We start from the raw sequence: 19,593 nt of genomic DNA on the forward strand, positions 1-19,593 counted from the left end.
AATCTCTCAGGTGGTTCATTAGAATGAGACATCCTGTGGCTTTCCAACTTCTTTTTCCACCTAGAACTGCTTATTTTCATGATTATAAAACATCAGTCTAAAAGACAGTAAGTGAAGTATATGGTGAAGACAAATTTAGTTTTCTATTTGTTTTAATTAAACAAAAGATGAAAAGCCATTAAGTACAATACCAGTGATGAAGCTGTTGATGAAGCACCATTTGCATTAGATTACATTTCGGTCAAAAGCCTAGTATTAAAGTTCACAGTATCTTATCTCTAATTCACAAGGCTTTTCTGTTAATTCGAATTAAAAAAAAGTATGCTTTGGATTTCCTACAAAAAATGAATGTAGCCAGCTACTTCAAGTTTTGTAAAAGAACTAGATATTAAAGTAGAACAATCAAGAGCATATTCAAGAACCTTACTTAACAGAGGCAATGTAGGATATATCTCTGCTGCTGAATATCACTAAACACAAATAAATCCTTCCCTTGTCATCAGATAGTCTTGAGTCCTTCACACAGAGATTTTTCTGTTCTTTTACTAGCGACAAAATTGCCCAGAATTCTTCTCAGGGACTAGAATCCTGAGGTACCTGGCACTGCAGAAGCACAGCTACTTAGACTCAAAGCTGAAACAGGGCTCAGCTATTTAAAATACATTCTGACTCAATAATGTATCACAAGAATCTAAATCTGAGGATTCAGATTTAATAAACTATGGGCACTTAAACTATTGGGAATCCAGGTCTGGCCTATTTTTAAGGACAATCTTTGATTTTTAAAAAGTTAATTGAGTTATGAGAAAAAACTGAAATAAACTGATCAAGGAGTGCTTTGATAGTGTTACTGATGGTCAAATGCACTTACAGAAAGGGCAGAATAGAAACCATACAAGGATGTGCACACATGCAAAAAATGCTTTCAGAGTAGGGCCTGTATTGTGCTAATTTCTTTCTAAATTTAGTTTTTCATTAACAGAATGACCAAGTGTTGCATATAGGAAAAAAAGTCAGCTAAATACCTGCTGTTTAATGTAGGGCAGTTGGTTGAACTGCAAAGGCCTGTGTTTTATGAACAGAATGAGCACTGGATTCTCAAAGAAAACCCCCCCCAGTCTTAGGGGTTTTTAAAGTCAGTGCAGTGTAATAGTTAGCTCAAACTTGAATGTGAGATTTTTATATACTTTAGGTTTAGATTTCTTTTTTTACTGATTTGTATGGGAAAACTTCACTCCTGTACTGAAGGACCATGTAAGACCTATCTATCTCCTTAATCTTGTATAACTTCTAATTAAAGTCCTACTTAATGAATTTATGGGGAACTTAAGGAGAGCCATTAGTCTTGGGGCTAGCCCTACTGCACAGGAGTGAAATTTCATGCTTTCTAGCTTGCAGGGGAAAATGTTGCTTCTTTTTGTTGTAGTTTTCCAATCGGACATAATGTCTGTAATAACAGATACTACTCAAGGTGGCTGATTTTTTACTTTTCAATGAATTTAAGGTCTTTGGCAGATGTTATGTAAGTACAAATTATTGTCATTACACACCTCCCTTTGCTTTGATGAAGTTCTTACTTAACACTTTATTGCATTAAATTGTGGAGCTTTACATGTGGATGCAATTCTGTCTTGGTTGAAAGGGGTACAGTTTCAATCAATCCCAGTGGGAATTACACCCTAGTTCATTTTCAGGTCCATCTGACCCACACAAGCCCTAGGGGCCTTCTCATTCCTTACACAGCTTGTAGTAAAGCTTACTTTGTCAACAAAACCACCTGGAAATAGCTGTTATTTGCAGTTTGGTGTGTTGTCATGAGCATCTGTAGGGTTCTTACTGTCTTCACTCTTCCTCCAAATTTCGGTCTTCTGTACTAATTGCCAGCTGTCATGCAATTAGTGACCAAAGGGTGGTAATGTCTGTATAGGGCAGTCAAGATTGATGAAAAATACAAAGATAAAATTATTTTTATCACAAATTACTTAGTGCCAGAGGTTTAGGGAAAATTGAACAGTAGATCAAATTAAGTAGTAATTCAATATTATGGTAGGTGCTTTGTTTATTATCATTACTGTTTCATGTTCAGGCAGTTGTCATAAATACCTTTTATTGGCTAGACCTGCTTTACAAGGGTGCTTGTTTTTAGTGTTTTGTCCCTTTTTTCTTCCAATTTGAACTTTACTAAGAGCTGAACTTTCAAACATTGGTAGGAGCTCTTGGAAAAGAATGGTAATTCTCTGTCTGAATTTTTACTGGGTGGTTGAGACTGGCTCTTGCATTGTTAAGAACCAGAAGTAAACTGGTTATAACATACCAGTACAAACAGTGTCAGAATTTCTGTACAGGCTGCTGCCTTTTCGATTTTGCCCTCATAGGTGGTTTTGGCCAACAGTGATAGTCACTTTAAAAATGTCTGGATGAGAAAAATGGTTAAAGTGAAAGGTCAGGTTCAGGATATGTAGACTTCTATGAAAACAAGCATCATGTGCATACATCAATTTGAAGTAGGAATTGCTTCATTGTGTCATGTGGCTGTGGCATACAGGGACAGTCTTTGCAAAAGAATTCATAACTCTTTAGGTGAGAGATAGGATTGAAAACCTTTTCATCTTTCTCTTTGTGAAGTTGTGAAATAAATATAATTAGGGACTGAACAGATGGTAAATCCTAATATAAGAGAATATACCCAGTAAAGGAACCTGTTTTACTTCTGTTTCCACAAGAGCAGCTTCACTGTTTCTTCTGTCTTCTATTCTGTCCATAAATGTTAAAATTCACCACCGGAAGAAAATAAGGGAAAAGTTCAGAAACAACAATTTTTTTTCCTCTACATGTTGTATATACTAGACAAAGTTCTTACGGTTTTTAGTTGGTGATTTACTTTAATTAAAAAGTGTAAGCTGATATTTTTATAAATCCTGACAAAAAATAGGCAAATATTATTAAGATATGTCTGGTAACTGAGGCAAAATCTGATCTTCTGAGGCTTTGTGGTGCCTATGTTAATTTTTTAAAATGTGGTAACTTACAGCTTTGAATAGACAGGTATCATTTCCATATTAGGGCCATATTTAACATCCAGTTCCTGAAAACGTCTGTTTGATTGTGATTTACTGTTTAGCAATAATCATGACAGTATCGTGCTCTTTTGCATGAGGTCTGCTCTCAAAAGCAGATGATTTGTGCTGAGTTTACATGATTATCCTCTGACTATATTAGGAAGGTTCCCTCTGTCACTTGTTCTCAATGAAACTGACTCATTTGCGTGGCACTGGAGTTAAAAATCATTCAGCTGTGGCAGCACCCCTGGTTTTTAACCATTTTGGCTGTCAGCATGATAACTGCATGGTGACACTCAAAGCTGTACTTTGCCTATCTCTTTGTTGCAAAACTCATTAAAATCGTTGAGAGTCTCTTAACTGGATTGAATACCTTTGGATAGGGAACATCAGAACTAGGTCAGTGCCCTTCAACCTCTGCAGCATCAGGTCCACGTGTGAGGTTTAGCAGCCCTTTCCACGGACAGAAGGGCTGGGGGAGGGACAACCCCGTGGTTCAGCACAGGGTGAGTGCAGTGTGAGTAGCTGTTTTCTGGGTACCCACGCTGTTAGCATCGCACTCCAGCCTGCCTGCCAGGAGGTGACATGGCTTCTAAGCAGGGAGGGAGTTTACAGTCTGGCAACGTTTTCAGTTTTCAGTGGAGTGAAAAAAATCGTTATTGACATAAATTATGGCAAATACCTTGTCTTTTTAAAAGATTTTTGATCATTTTGGATAATTTGGCAACAGGAACACAGATGTGTATTTTGTCTAAAACCTGTAATTTTTCTTGATGCCTTTTCTTTACGTGTATGTTATTCATTCACTTAGATGAAAATGTCACCCTCCACAGGATTTCTCAGTAAATAGATTAGAAAAGACATGAATTCCCTATACTCAATTTTGTCAATTTTTATATCCCTGATGTGCATCTGGGTTCTCAAGTCTCTCAGAATCTCACTGGGAAGAAAAGGAAATAGTTCTTACTATTTCAGTGATGGAAGGCTTTTCTAATGGTTTCCCTGAAATAAAATGGGTTGGGGATTCGTGCTAAGACACTCCTGACTGGTTTTCACTGCAAATGACAACAAAGCCTGCTCCAGAGAAAGAGCACATCAGCAACCTGGGCAGATGGGTCGGTGACATTAATTAGATACTGGCAGTGCCTTTAGCAGGAATCGGTGGTTTCTTCCCATGAAAGGGCTGTTCCAGGGATGAGGAACAGCGCACCAGCCGGTGCACCTCCTTGAATGTCCTCATCTCCACCGAGCTGGGAATGCGCGGAAGGTACCACATCCTGTTCGTGCTCTCGGTCCCCACTTACCGCGTCAGGGGAGATGCGATGTGACGGTTTGTTTGCCCGTGTCACTGTGTCACCGACAGCATTTCCAAACCGCTCCGACAGGCAGACGGGGAGACGTGTCTCAGACCTGCCCTGTGTGTGCCGTCCCGCACCACCCGGGTCCCTGCCCTGCCCTGCCCTGCCCGGCCCCGCTCCGGGCTCCCCGTGGGCTCGGGGCTGCCCGACCCCTGCCCGGCCCGACCCGCCGGGCGCTGCGGGAGCCGCTGCCCCGGCAGGGCTGTCCCTGCTCCCCTCTCCCCGCTCCCCGGCCAGCCCCGCAGCCCCCAGCCCGGCTCGCCTCCCGCAAGTTGCGGCGGTGCTGTGCTGCCCCCTCCTCCCGCTCTCCCTCCCTTCCCGCCGTGCCTCTCGAAGAAAGCGGTTTTTTTCTGTTGTCGGGGAGCGTAAATCAGCTTCATCTAAAATCTCGGAAGTGCAAGTCCATCGCATCTTCCTCCGAGCCGCCTGCTACACCTTGCGTGAGTCAGACTGCAGAGCTCCCGGTGCCCTTCTCGCTGTGCGGGGCTGCTCGTGTTTCCCCCTGTCTCAGAGGCAAAAGCAGAAGTGGAATCTGCTCACGCTCTCAGCGGTTCCTTCCCCGGTTGTTGTAGCAGTCGCTGACCTCCAGGCACTATGAATAAACAGCAAAGCTGGGAACAAAAGGAGTCTTCTGGCTGCCATTATCTCACATTAACATAGCAGACGCGCTGCGGTGTGAACAATGCGAGTCTCATTCGCCGATAATCAGCGAGTACCCAGGCATTTGGATTACCAAGGCAACAGGCAATGGTAGAATACTGGGTGGGTGTGTTTTTTATTGTAAAGGAGCAGTCGGATATGGAAACCCAGGTATATTGATAAAGCAGAGCAGAAGGAATGCCTGGTGGCAGGGGGGGACTAAGGGCTCGGGGTTGCATTCCGACACACGTGAGATAAATAAGACATGGATGAAGCAGATCTGTGCTGTGAGATGCAATAAAGATTAAACTGCATTTGTCAAGCTGAAAACGATCATAAGATAATTTCAGCATTTTGAAAAAGGTAACAGGTGGCATGTTAATAACAGGGCTGTTACCGGTGGATTTTGTAACTGTAATCTGGGCTGTAGTAATGCATTGCATGGTCTACTTGTGTGACAATAGAACTGGGTGTGATGCTTTAATCTTTTTTCCTTTGATCAGATGGATGCTGTAGTCCCCATGTCAGACAGTGTAACCCCTTCTGCTTCTTCTGAGGCAGCAGTGGGTCTCAGTAGCATTTGTGTTTCTTACCTGCATAGCTGTGATCATTTATTCCACATGTGCAGAAATAAGTTGTGTTATCTCTTTATCTTTGTATGCACACACACGTGTGCATGGAAATACGTGAAATCTGTAGTGTAGCAGGACTGTGTGTGCATGCAGGGGTGATGTGGGTGTTTGAAGGTTCAAAAACTTATGAATTAATCTAATTATTTGACCTGATGCATTTTTCTAATTTTAGGAGTTTAATTCAGATGCAGTAACACTTGCTGAGCAGAGTGATACTTGCAGGCATGGCTCTAACTGATGACACTGTGTGTAGAGTAAGGCGCCAAGAAGCACAGCAGCAAGTGTGTCACAGACTGATCTGTAGCAACCCAATGTGAAATGGAAGGCAGTGTTCCCGCCTTGTGCAGTCATAAGTCATCCAGGCCTCAGAGGCCTTGTCAGTACTACAAAGAAAAAGTTAAGGGCTTTCAGCTTCCAGAGGTACTTTGTATCAGCTGCTGGACTTGCAGCTCGATTTTGGCGTCTCAATGTCCATGCAAGTGGCTGTATTGTGCATATGTGTGTGGCTGCATGAATGGTTATTATAAATGCATGTGTGGATATTTAACAGAGCAGAGGCAGGGGGTGATAGCCACCTGCTAGCTGCAGGTGCCATCCAAACCACCAAGCTGATAAATGGCTTGCTGCTTTCACCTCTTGACTGCTTCACCTACAGTTACTCACCTAGAATGGTTTCAGAATGCTTCTGTATTCTCACACGGTTTGCCAGAAAACAGCATCCTTCTTTTTACAGTGAATTGTCAAATTTCTAACCACTTTTCAGTCTTCCTCTTCACAGTACAGGCAGCATCCAGTACTGAAACTGCACTTGAGGTAATTCTTACCTGATAGGTAAGGAGTAGATATGGATCTTCTGTGCATTTGGATTTGGGAGAATCAAAGCTTTCCAAAGGTTTAGAGAAACATATTCATCTAGTTGTAAAGAGTGGAGGGAAGCAACAGACTTGAGAATTGTGATGGGATATGTTTTGGAACTGTATATTTTCTCTGAAAGATCTGAATATTTGTAGTCCTGCCATTAAGAAGTGAGGGAAATAAAGTCTTGCAGAATGCTTCCAAATTGGCTTTTCACTTGAACATTACACAAAAACATCCAGTGATTTGGATGGGATTGCGTTTAAGGGGTTTTTTTTAAGTGAAATACAGAATGGAGTCTTAATTTATGCCAATACAATTTAAACTTCTTCAAATAATAATGGGGAATAATAATAGGGGAATATATTTGAGGAAGGTATGAATCACATAGATAGCATCATTCAAAAGTGAATTCCTGCTAGCCATCCAGAGTCAATACCAGTATACAGACTGACTACACCACCCTCTTGTTTTGCTCATCTTGAATGTAAACAGCTTAGGATACCTGTACACAACACTGGCTTTTAGTTTGTTTCATGTCGGTGTGTGATGTACAGAGGTACTTATTCTTTGTTTCCTTTACAATATATCCTCGTATTTCCTTGCTGACTCTAAGTGGTCTTCACGTTCTTTCTACATGGGGGGCTCCTTGCTCTGCCATATTCCTCTATGTGAACAGAGAATGAATTGCATAGAGTGGTTTATGGAAAACATGGCACAAAAGGTCGAGGGACAACTTGGTCAAATTTTGTAGGTGTTTTTTTAATGGTAATATGTTTAATAGTAGTCTGTCAGCTAGACTAAAAACTAATTTTAGGTGTTCAAGTTCAAATGCTTTGATCAAACACTGTAGGTGTATGAAGTTGGTTCATGTATCTCAGATGGGGGGGTGGTTTTGCTCCTTTCAATAAAAAATCTCAATGAAAAATGAGAAGCCAGTTGTTTCTTTCTAAATTTCTGGGGTTTTTAAAAAAGTAAACAAAAGCAGATCGCCAAAACATTTTTTGATTGCCAGTAAGCAAAAATTAATTTTGGGTTTCAGTTATCACAGAGGGTTTTTTCAAATTAATAGTCAAGGCCAATGATGTTTTCAGTGGACCTTTGACCGAAAAGAAAAAAAAAAAATCCATTTGATCTGTTATTTATGAATATGTTTTCGGGGACTCCCAGCTTATCGAATTGTTAGGTTTGCATGGTGCACTGCAAGTACTGAATTATAGCTGCCTTTTTGGTGTGAAACACTACAATGCTCCAGAAAGGACCTAAGCTAGTTTTCTTTTCCCATTTTTTTCCCCAGTTTCTAATGTTAGGTTCATGATGGTGCCCTAATCTAGAAGGATTGCAAACTGAATCCGTATTTGCAATTAGAGCTACATAAGTGGTGTTCACTAAAGAAATCCAAGTAAAACAAAAAATAAATGTGTGTGAAAGAAGCTAAGGTGCCTAACTTGTGAGGCAGTATGGGTGTGAAACACATGTATTGGTGCTGCAGTTACCCGGGGCTTTATTGCCCGTTCTGACTCTGGGATTTATGATAATAATAATAAATAATGGCCAGTCTTCGCGAGCGAAGATCCAGGGAAGGTCTTTCCACCTTCCAGCCTGCGCATTGGATTTTTTAGGTGAGACACAGTGTGCGCGGAACTGAGCCCACCCTTTAATCCTAAGGTTCATCTGCCGGGGCCAAGCGAGCTTGGACGGTGGCAGCGAGGTCCTTAGGACGTAGGTGGGTTGCCTTTAAGGGCTAACGAGCCCCACCTGCCCGGGAGTGGCCCTGACCGGGAATCGAACCCGGGTCTCCACGGTGATAGCGCGGCGCCTTTACCACTAGACCACCAGGGGCTGCCTGGGATTTATGATATTCTTCTGCTATAATACTTTCTGCATGAGGTTTTAGGGGGCAAAGAGGGGAGCAAAGAGCCCTGTTTGGAAACAGTTATGGTTTTGTTTGTATTAAAGTAGTGTCACCTAGAGGCTCCAACCAAGAATACAGCCAAGGGGTGCTGAGCACCTTGAGCACGCACGCACCCAGAGGCAGAGCAAGGTGCAGACACAGAGAGATGCCATTGGGCAGGAACAGATCAGGAGCTCCAGTTTTGGGCTGTATTTTGACTGTTCTGAGTTTTGGCCATGTGTAATAGCAAAGGGGCATTTGGCCTGTATAGATCTTTGACACCTCGCTCCTTGTCATGAGGTGCTCTCCTCTCTAGGTGTCCATGGGTGACAAAAGGAGACGAGGGAGAAATGACACTCAGTGTTACAGTGGCAATTACCTGCCCATCTTGGCGTCAGCTGAGGAAGTTATGATAGAGTCAGTAGATTTAAGGGATTGTGTGAACTCTGTGTGTGTCAGCTACCCATCAGGTGGGATGACTGTGCTCCAGAAACATTAAAGACCCCGACAGAACTGTAAAGCTGGCTTGAGGGTAAGCAACAGAAACTAGCCACTGAAAGCCCAGTTGTGGGAAACTTGATACCAGTGCTTGGAGTGAAAAAGTTTTTTAAGAAAGTCAACATCTGGTGCTTTTCTGCAGCAGTTGATAGATTTTTAGTGTTTAAAACAGAGATAGATGCTTTATAGAGGTAGTGTTTTAGACACTTGGCCTTCCCAACATGCAATGTGGAAAATCACCAGGAAGTTATAATTCCAGTTTTCACACTCCTCCACAACATGTAAGTATCAGTGCTCTAGGGATGTGTCTTTCACTAAACCATCTGAATCTCCTTCCTAAGCAATGAAGACATGTAAACAGAGTATCAGGTGCATGTGCAATTGCTTTCATGACAGCATAAACATATTTAAAATACAGCAAATAATGCCACAAATTATGTATAAACTACAGTAATTCAGTATTATTAATTTATGGAGGTCACTTGTTATTAAACAGCTTTTATTGGAATTAGCTGTCAATCTGTCTGACATGAAGTCTGTAACTATTTTTAAGAGGTTGGGTGTCTGCCTGGTTCTGTTTCTCTAGTACTGGGATTAAGAGAAGCTGTTTAGACCTAACTACCAATGTACCTCTCCAGAATGAGTGTTGTATTACTGGTGGTTTCAGTGCATTTGCTAGTAGCTAAGAAATCTTTTCTCATTGATTGATTGCAGTATTGCCACATCATAGTTGAAAAAGTAATTTCCCTCCATTTCTTCTTCTTTGCTCTGTGGCTTCCTCTGCTGTTTGGCCTTTAATGCTGACCAGTAGTATGTATAGGTTCATTAGCACTGTTATAAATTTAGTCAATACTCTTTTAGTGGACTCCAGCTGAGCCCAAACTGACTCACTGCCCTCCAGGGTGCAGTGAGAGACTTAATTACCCTTGTACCATTCAACAGGAACAATGTCATGGGCAGCATTTCGGTTTGGCTGAAGAGGTTGAGGCTTCTTTCTCTATTGGCTACCATTTTCAAATTTAAAGAAAGGGATTTCAGGATATTTCACAGCTCTATATAATAACAGTGGAAAGCCACTGCTCTTTTGCAAATGAGAATTGGATTGGTCACGTTTCATTACGGTACTTACATGGATTTCCCTTTGATGGTGGGAGTATTCCTTTGGGTTGTTTTAAGCACAGAAACACAAGTTGAAAGAAAGAATTGGAGGGACAAGTAATCCTCTAGTTGAGTGGCAGGTGTTTCAGCACTTCCTACTGCTTGAAACCAAAGAAGCCTTCACTTGATGGAGGAAGGGCAGGTATTGTATCCAGTACAGCAGAAGTCTTTCTCAGACTACTTCTGCATGTAATAGGTGATGAGCCAGAGTATCATCCTGGGGAATGCAAACCATGAGATTGCCATGTATTTCTCAACTAAGGTGATGTCTGAGGGATAAGGTCTAGGGCAGTAACTGTAGATTAGGATATGTAAATTCATGTTCTGCAATGCACATCTATCACTATTTCAGTGTTTCTATAATTTCTGATATTAATAGTGTCTGCGATTTAAAGCTAAGTCCTGTGTTGGATAGTGTGGGAGTCATGTTATTTGTTGTGCACACTGAGTATTTCTCAACAAATCTGCACCTGGTCTCTTTTTCTGTCTTCTATGTGTTGTGCTGGAGGCTTTCGTCATATGCCAACAAAATGGTTTCTCAAGGTGTCACCATTTTAACCGTAATAGAGTCAAATTGAGTGATTTATTCTGTATTTATAATAGGATGAAGTGAATGTATAGTCTTTGAGAAAGCAGTGTAGCCTTCCATTGAACAAATGCTCTGACTCTGCCACTGGAAACTATGGATGAATGATATATGAAATCTGCATACCATAAAGGAGAGAAACATGCTTTGGAGGGAAAGAAAGTGAAGGAGTAGTTATAACTTGTTAACAGCAGACTAAAAGCATTGCTAGCTCAAAGTTTGAGTATGTTTGCAAACCGTATATTTGCATTAGAAGAATCTTCAGTGACTCCGTGGTTTGATTCCTGCCTGTCATTACCCTTCTTATTTATTCATACACTTGCAAAATATTTGCCTTGTTCCTCAGGTTTTATTACCTGTCCACAGTACATCAGTGGGGAATAGAGAGGAATGTCTGCAGTGAGTGCTTTCACTGCTTATGTCATGGAGAGAGCTTCTTTGTAGTCATTCAAGTATATGAACACTCACTTGTGCCATAAATATCCAAACAAATCACAGAGCAGACATCATCAGAAACAGTCAGAGAAGGAAGTAAAGTAGGAGGCATCATTCAGAGCAGGATAAAAGAGGAAGGCTTAATAGCAGTCACAAATTCTGGGTTAGTCATCATTTGTCTCCATACTGGTGGAGGGGACTTGCTGAAGCATTGCGTCACTTGCAAATGTTAGTCACTGAAGCCATTGTCTGAGCTCTGAATGAGAGGGGCAAGATTTTCGGCTTTCTAAGAGAAAATATTTTAAATAAACGTGGGCTACTAGGACTTAGTGATTGCAAGGTGTTCAGTATCCCCTTGTTCACACACTGGTTTATATAGGTACTGTCAACGTAAACATTAGATGCCAGGCGTCTAATAGAGAATTACTGTTTTCCATTAATTTTCTCTAATTATCTGTTAGGGGAAATTATTCTTATCCCTAATTTAATTTTTTGTGTGATATTATTGCTTAATTGAATTAGGGTATTTTGAAAAAAACCGGTCAGTTCAAATGCACAGTTATGTTCTGATACAGCGCTGTTGTGCTGGCCCAGCATTACAGAATTTGTTTGAAATGTCCTAGTTGTTTGTGAAATGTATTCATTGTTTCATTTTGCCTTACACAGTTGCTGTTGTAAGATTATTTGTTACTTGGGACAGAGGCGGTTTTTATCACATACGTGTGCGCTCTCTGTGCAATGCAATTCCTATTCTTAAAAGATTTACACTAGGTGTTAAGAACAGGCTAAAGAACGAACACGTAGGTAGTCCTTGATTCTGGCTCACAGCATAAAAGGAAGGAGAAGTGATCCAAGCCTGAAGTACTAGCTGGGGACATGAGAAAGTCAGGAGGCTTTGAAACTCATGGATAAAGCACATGTAGAGCCTGTATGGATTCTTCAGGCAAGATAGCCCTGGATAGAATTTCAGTGATAGCTGGTAGTTCAGACAAAAACACAGTTCTTGATGTGAAATACAAGTTAATGGTGTTTGAAAATGAAAGAGCAATGTGTGTCCCTTAAATGGTGTATATATATCTAGATGAGGAAAGATCACCTGTGTGTGTGTACATATATGCAAATAAAAATCTAATTTACAAGTTGATAGTATGAGAGTGAGCAGATTTCAAGTGGAATATATTTTATGGTTATAGGATTAATAGTTGCTTTCACTGGAGTTAACGTATTTCATTAATTACACTAGATGCATACTTATCCTGTGTTCATTTTGAAACCACCAATGCGTTTTTGTTTGTGTTTTTTTTTTTATGAAAGGAACCGTATGATATGTTTGCTTGTATCTGTGGACAAAGCTAATGGAAAAACCCAATCCTCTCATCCACATATTCATCTGAAAGATGTGTTGTATATCTGCAGTTGATTTTCTAGAATGCTGATTAGCTAATACTGTTTTTGGCATGCAGCTTATCCATCGTGTGGGAGAATGCTATCTGAATTTCAATTTACTTTTCAAAATGATGTTGAACTGCTATTGCTTTAAAGGCTTTTCTGGCCATTTGGAGACCCACTGCAGACAGTGGAACTGCAGTCTGGTCTCAAAATCTAATTTAATTGATATAAGGCAGCTGAAGCAGTGATTGTTGAAGAGTTTGAGATGAATTGCAAAAATACGTGTTTCTGAGTAACTTAGTGTCCTTGTTTGAAACTCTGCCCCTGAGTTTATTTGCACTTTCACAGCTAACAGACCCTTTTTATGGTAAAAGCCCTATGCTTCAATATAGTTAAGGATTTCATTAGTTCTGTGTGGTTTGATATGATAACGTTGCTATTAAAGAAACTTCGTGCCTCTCAGAGTACTAGGTTAATAATGGAAAGAGGAGTGGAGAGTTAAGGTAATGTCAGGTGTTAATCCCATTGTCCCCACCAGCAACTTGGCACTGTTTAAACTTCCAAAATCTCACCCTCCTGAATTTTTGTTTTTTGCAGTGATGGGTCTTTCCCTTATGATTCTGTTCCCTGGCAACAAAATACCAACCAGCCTCCAGGCTCTTTATCAGTGGTCACCACAGTATGGGGTGTGACTAACACCTCGCAAAGCCAGGTAAGCTTCATCTTTATGCTTCCTCCCTCCAGCTACACGTTTTTGCTAATGTTTGTAAAATGGAAAGCTTTTTGGAAAATCCCGTTGGGATTAATAGCAGTGTCTGTCTTCTTTGTCGTACATGGTGCGTTTTTCTCCAAGTCGTGTCCACTTTGGTGGCATTGGAAAGGAGGTGTCTGAGAGCTTGCATCAGTTACTTCTTTAGCTGCATGCAAATGTCATGCTTGGGTTTAGCTTGAATTTTGCACTATGTGGTTTCAACACTAAAAGCATGGTTTTGGGGTAATCCCAAACCTCTTGGGAATTTCAGATTGAATGTGAAGAGTTGTTATTTTAAAAAAAAAGAGTTTAGCCAAATTCACCAAATGGCAGTTGTTGATTTTTACATGGTGCTGTGTACTGTACTTGTGGGCTGGTGAAATTTAGTACTAAGGCTACCCCCACACTGAGTTGCTAACTACCAGCATTAGTCTGTGTTCTTTCCTGTCTCTTCCTGTTAATGCTGCCTGACTTTGCAAAAATATTTCAATATGCATTGGAACAGAAGGATGAGCTCCTGGCTTCCAGGTGAGAGCCATTCTTCCTGGTTGTTCACTTGGTTCTCTCTGCTCTTAGCTCTCTTTTTGTTCTATGTTGTATATTGAATTATACCATACAAAAATAAGCAGCTTTTATTAAGAAGTTGCCAATTATTTGTGATAGTGTGTGCTCCGAGGGATGTGGCACAAATCAAGCTCTCGAATAGCCTGCCCTTTTCTTTCACCATAGATGAAGTGCTCAGAACACCATCTTTATTGAGTGCAAATGCTACATAACTCTAACCTGTCTTTTCTGCCTTCTTCAAACCAAGTGACAGTAGATCCCATACAAAATTTTACAATTATTTTTTTTGTTATTATTTTAATTTTGGTAAGGAAGTTGAAAACAAAACTGTTATGGAATGAGCTATTTGAAAAAGAAATTATTCAGAGGCCAAGTCATGCAGGTACTCACATGGCAGTTATGTAAGCACTGGTTGTGGCATAATCTTTCTTCCAAAAAATAACAAGAGGAAACAGTTACAGGTCCTATAACATGATTTATTATTGTTGATTTCTTTTAATACATTAAAAGAAAAGGTATCCCATCTGGGAGGGAAACACCTGAGTAAGCACATTGGTCCATATATTGGCCAGAAAATGAAAATATAGTTTCTTGTGGTAATCTTTCACATTTAAAAAGGCAAAAGGAAAGGATAAAAAAAAAATTATCCAGAGTTTTGTTCTACCATAAGAAAACTGCAATATTACTTGAACTCTTCATGGTACTTCAGAGGAATGTGCAATAGAAGGAAAAAAGTGTTTTGGCACAAAGAAAGAAAATGCTTCTTCGGAGTCACTGCAAGGGAGCAGTGAAACTCTGTAATGTGACTCTTGGTTATAGCTATTCAGAGCAGATTGAAATAAATGTCAGGGTTTCCTGTAAGTCTTCATTCTCATCAAGGGAAAGGAATGAGCTGGGCTCACCAATTTCTTTTCACAAATGCCTGAAGCTGATGACTTAGTCTTCTGTAAAAATCATGACCACTAAGTTTCTTTCCAAGTAGGAGGCAGATTTCTGTCCAGTTGATCCATGAATAGCCATACTTTCATCTCAATGGAAATCATAGCAATTTGGAAAAAAAAATCTTCAAACAAGCAAAACAAGTCCTTTTAAAAAACAGAGCAGAGGAGTTTTTTATAAAAAACAATAAAAACAACCGGTAGACTTCTGAACGCTTCAGCAAGAGTTAGATTCGAGATTCTTTCACAGTTTCCACATCTGCAGTAGCCTTTGCAGTATGCCAGTGGAACTGAATACTTCCAAGTTATTTCAAAGGTCTGCATCAGACAAACAAACAAATACAAAGCAAAAACCCAAATGAACAAACGAGACCCAAACACATACACACAAAAAAAACCCCCAACCAAACAAAAAAAAAAACATACCACAAAAAAAAAATCATGTCCTTTCTCATAGTCAGATGAATGGTCAGAGCGTCGTTCTAACAGATCTTTCTGATAAAAGTTTTTCCTAATCATGCTGGTTTGTGTTCCATCCAGTTGAAAATCATCTCTTTGTTTGGAAATGGGAAAAGGAGAAATCACCAGATATCTGGTGACATCAATGCACTAGACATCAATGAGGTTTATGCTGATAAGAGTTCAGAGTACAGGGTGGTTATGTTTTAATTTAACAACTACAACAAATTAACTTAATTTACTTGAAGTAGTTGAAGTTGCAGCCCCTTATTCTCATGTTTCTTCTCGCAGGTGCTGGGAAATCCAATGGCAAATGCTAACAACCCTATGAACCCAGCAGGAAATCCCATGGCTTCTGGGATGACAACCAGCAATCCTGGAATCAACTCCCCTCAGTTTGCTGGACAGCAGCAACAGTTTTCAGCCAAGGCAGGCTCCACTCAGCCATACATACAGCAGGGCATGTATGGGCGGCCCAATTATCCTGGGAGTGGAGGCTTTGGTGGCAGGTAAGATTTACTTGCGTGAGGAGGAAAATGGATGTAAGTAGTTGAAGAAGCTTGTTTTAGTGACCTGGCAGAAGCGTCACGGGCTTCTTTTAATTATATAAAGTCTTGGGAGCTATTTTATGCTGGTTAACTGAAGTACATACTGCTTTTACAGCTTTGGAAATCAGCTACCTGAACTGCAAAGAAATTCATCACAGTAAATGGAAATGGCTTAGGTCAATCAATTAGCTCTAATAAACCCCCAAAATAAAGTTTTAATTAAGAGAGATTGTTAAACAGACCACAGGCTTAGGAATGATTAACATTTAATAAGGCCAGGATGTGAAAGGTATTGATGGTATAATTTCTTCCTGCATATGGAGGAGTAAGTTTGGGCATTGGGCAAAGGAAGTTCCTATGCAACATTCTGCCCAAAGACTTACTGCACAATAGGAATTTGAAAAGACTTGGGAACAAAGGTGTATTTTAAGAAAGATGGTCATGGTGTGTATTTATTTTAGGGAAATAAACGCTGCATTAGTCAAATAACCAAAAGCTAATAGTCTGGGGTTAGTTACATTTTGACTTTCTGTGTCTATACTTTGTAAATAAGAGTGGTGAGGGCACTTAACTGAAACCACTATTTATGGTACCACTACAAAGCCTGCTGAAAAGACTGCTGCTGTTTGCATAGTCAGTCTAGTGTGAAGAGTATAAGCCCAAGACTCAGGGAACTTACCTCTTCTTTCATCTCTGCCACCAATCTATTGAGTGACCTTGAACAAGTCAGAAAGGTTCTTTAGCTTTGTATTAACATCTCTAAAATGGGCACAGTATACTGGCCCATATTTATAAAGATATTTGACATCTTGGAGTGGGAAAGGCATGGTTTAGCTTAGTTTATCTTATGATCAATAGAGGAGATGGGTAGGAATTGCGAAATACATTGTGCTGGGATCCAGCAGAGTTGGTTGCACTGGGTCTCTCCTGGCCTTTTTGCTAAGGTTCAGGGAGAAATGCTTTTACAATATTGAGAGCACTTGCCATAATTCACCACTGAGGCAGATGAACGTGCTGTAGTGGAGAGAGCTCTCTGCTCATGCTGCTCTGCAGTCTGCCCCTACACTACTGGGAAATGGAGCATTAACTTTCAGGAGTTCAGTTCTACTTGGCAGTAAGCTACAGAGCTGTGAGGCAGTTCACTGCTCCCAAAACAACTGATGGCAGTGCCTTGCAATTCCGGTGGCAGCCCCTATGACTGTTGCTCCTGGGCAACACTTGCGTCTCCTGCGCTCACCTAGTTACCTCTCCTGCTGGCTTTCATTAGTCATTGATAGGTGGTTTTGGAACAGTTCCAGGTGAGGATCGCGCCAACATTCAAAACAAAATCCACCAGCACATCTTAATTCTGTCTTCCTTTCTTTCCTTTTTTTTTTTTTTTTTCTTTTCTTCCCTTTTAGTTACCCTGGAGGCCCAAATACCCCTGCAGGAATGGGAATCCCCCCCCACACGAGGCCACCAGCTGATTTCACCCAGCCAGCTGCAGCTGCCGCCGCTGCTGCAGTTGCGGCTGCAGCTGCTACAGCAACAGCTACAGCTACGGCCACTGTGGCAGCCCTTCAGGAAACACAGAATAAGGACATGAACCAGTATGGACCGGTAAGAGAGTAACCCTTATGTCTTCATACCTGCCTGACCTGGGCCATTACAGGGAACTGCGCTGTCCTTACTGTCGTGTTTGTTAGGGTGCCTACTCTGTTTTTATTTTTTCGTGCATGAGCATGGTTATAAATGCTTATGAGAAGCTGCTGGAATGTGTGAATGTAGGTATGAGTCAGTCTCCTGTGTTTTTCCTGATCAATCTTGCCTAACTGTATTTTGTAGTTTAGGGATTGCCCCTTTAAAAAAACCCTGAAGATTACCCAAAATTACAGCTTCATCTGACGTGATATATTATTGCTGCCTTTGCCAGCCTTCTAAATTTGAGTACCTAGTGAAATGTTCCAGAATCTTGAAATAAGTTTTCTAGTGCCTGGATAATTGTTTATTTTGCTGACAACAGTTGTTTGTTTGGTTTTTTTCCCTTCAAACAAGAAAACAAAAATAGAAGAGAGGTTTGCTTATAATAATATCATCTAAAAGAGCAGCTATGCGAGACAGGCGTTTCTGGTGATCCATAACTTCTAGGATGTCATGACCTCATGTAACCGTTTTTTTCTTCAAATAAACAAGGGTTTGATCAGTTCAGGTTTTTTTCTCCTTAGCTTTTTTACCTCTCTGAGTTCTGAAGTATATGGGTCCACGTGCCAGGTCATGTGAAGCACAGTGTCTTAGGAACTGTAGTGTTGTGCTGTATTTACACAGCCAACTTCCTAACCTGTTACCTTACAGTATTAGACAAACCAGTCAAGAAGATTTAATTTCTCACTTTAGACTTACGTCTGTCTTCTACAATTCCGGCTGAGTTTTTATTATAAATAACATCACCGCCCATCAAATGCTGGAGAACACTGAAAGAAAATGCGACATAAATCCTTGCCTTCTTCCCTCCCCCAAAAGCATGTTCAGCTCCCTCTTCCCATTTTATAAATGCATGTCGCATTTTATTCTTTTTTTTTTTTTCTTCTTCTTCCGTTGAAGGTTTGTTCCTCTTTCCAGATGGGTCCAACTCAGGCTTACAACAACCAGTTTATGAACCAGCCTGGTCCTCGTGGTCCTGCTTCTATGCCAGGCAACATGAACCCAGCAAGCATGGGAGCAGGAATGACACCCTCCAGCATGAGCGGGCCACCCATGGGCATGAACCAGCCTCGACCTCCTGGGATGAGTCCCTTCAGCACCCACGGGCAGAGGATGCCTCAGCAAGCCTACCCAGGCCCTCGCCCCCAGTCTTTGCCTATACAGGGCATAAAGAGACCGTACCCAGGAGAGGTAATAAAATAACTTGTATTTTGTGCACACTGTTATTTTGACCGAAATTGCAACATGCTGAGTAATGTGTAGTACACATCCCTTGAGGATACGTGCGTCTTTGTTCCAGCCTTGGCAGGAAGTGCAGCCACTGAAATATAAGCAGCAGCAACTCTTCCTTTTTAGCTTCTAAAGTATTCAGGTTGGCCCTTGCTATGTTAGTCAAGATGACAGTCAACTCAAGAAAGGCCCCAAACCAGCTGAGCCTTCAAAATGTCACTATGAGATCCTCATGATGCTTTCATAGACCTTAAACAGACTTCCATCACAGGAGTGGATTCATTTAATATGACAACTTAAGAGGGACACTGAAGGTGAAATACTCCATTTGAGCCCAATACATATGTGATCTGTGTTTTCTTGGATGGTTTTATTTTTCTAAAGAAATAACAGAACAGGCATTGTATAAGCACCAATAGTAATAACATTTATTTTAAAGACCAGTTGCTTTCTAAACTTCTTGAGTGTTGATTTTCACAGTCACTGAGATGAATATAAATAATGTTGAACTGAAATCCCTTTTGTCAGCATTTATCTAATGCAAGTTTATTTGGAGTGTGATAAGTTCCTGTGTGGTTGTAGGAGAACTGAATAACTTTGTAGGCAAAATTACGTTATCATTGACTTGTAATATCACCTTGGGTAAAACACTTAGGGTCAAAATTTTAAAGAAATTTAGACAACCAAAGATGTAGATAAGCAAGCTTTTGAAATTAAAAAGCATCAATGTGTTTTACTCTTCAAATCGGTGTGAATCAGGCAGTAGATGCTTTTGAGAATCCCAGCAACTCTCAGCATCTGTGTACGCCTACATGTTTATATAAATCTAGCCACCACTTAGTAACTTCAGAGATAATTTCCTGTGAAAGTCTATATTCAACTGAGACTTCAACAACAGGTGTAGAGCTTTGAATATTATG

General features: G+C 40.7%; 1 protein-coding gene across 9 annotated transcripts in view; it reads left to right on the plus strand.

The window, feature by feature from the left end:
* The window catches only part of ZMIZ1 (zinc finger MIZ-type containing 1), a 344,245-nt gene that overhangs the window by 294,107 nt on the left and 30,545 nt on the right, over positions 1 to 19,593 (plus strand). For 6 of the 9 annotated variants that reach the window (XM_050335676.1, XM_050335717.1, XM_050335708.1 and 3 more), the window contains 4 exons: positions 13,101 to 13,215; positions 15,507 to 15,724; positions 17,164 to 17,362; positions 18,344 to 18,634. In XM_050335676.1, the coding sequence (XP_050191633.1) occupies positions 13,101 to 13,215; positions 15,507 to 15,724; positions 17,164 to 17,362; positions 18,344 to 18,634 (823 nt within the window). Of the gene's footprint in view, positions 1 to 4,840; positions 5,180 to 13,100; positions 13,216 to 15,506; positions 15,725 to 17,163; positions 17,363 to 18,343; positions 18,635 to 19,593 lie in introns of those variants that run through there. The other 3 variants (XM_050335698.1, XM_050335754.1, XM_050335743.1) reach the window with 2 other exon arrangements.

The sequence above is a fragment of the Myiozetetes cayanensis genome, unplaced genomic scaffold (genome assembly GCF_022539395.1).
Source record: "Myiozetetes cayanensis isolate MyiCay16 unplaced genomic scaffold, myiCay2020 scf10, whole genome shotgun sequence".
NCBI classification, from domain to species: Eukaryota; Metazoa; Chordata; class Aves; order Passeriformes; family Tyrannidae; genus Myiozetetes; species Myiozetetes cayanensis.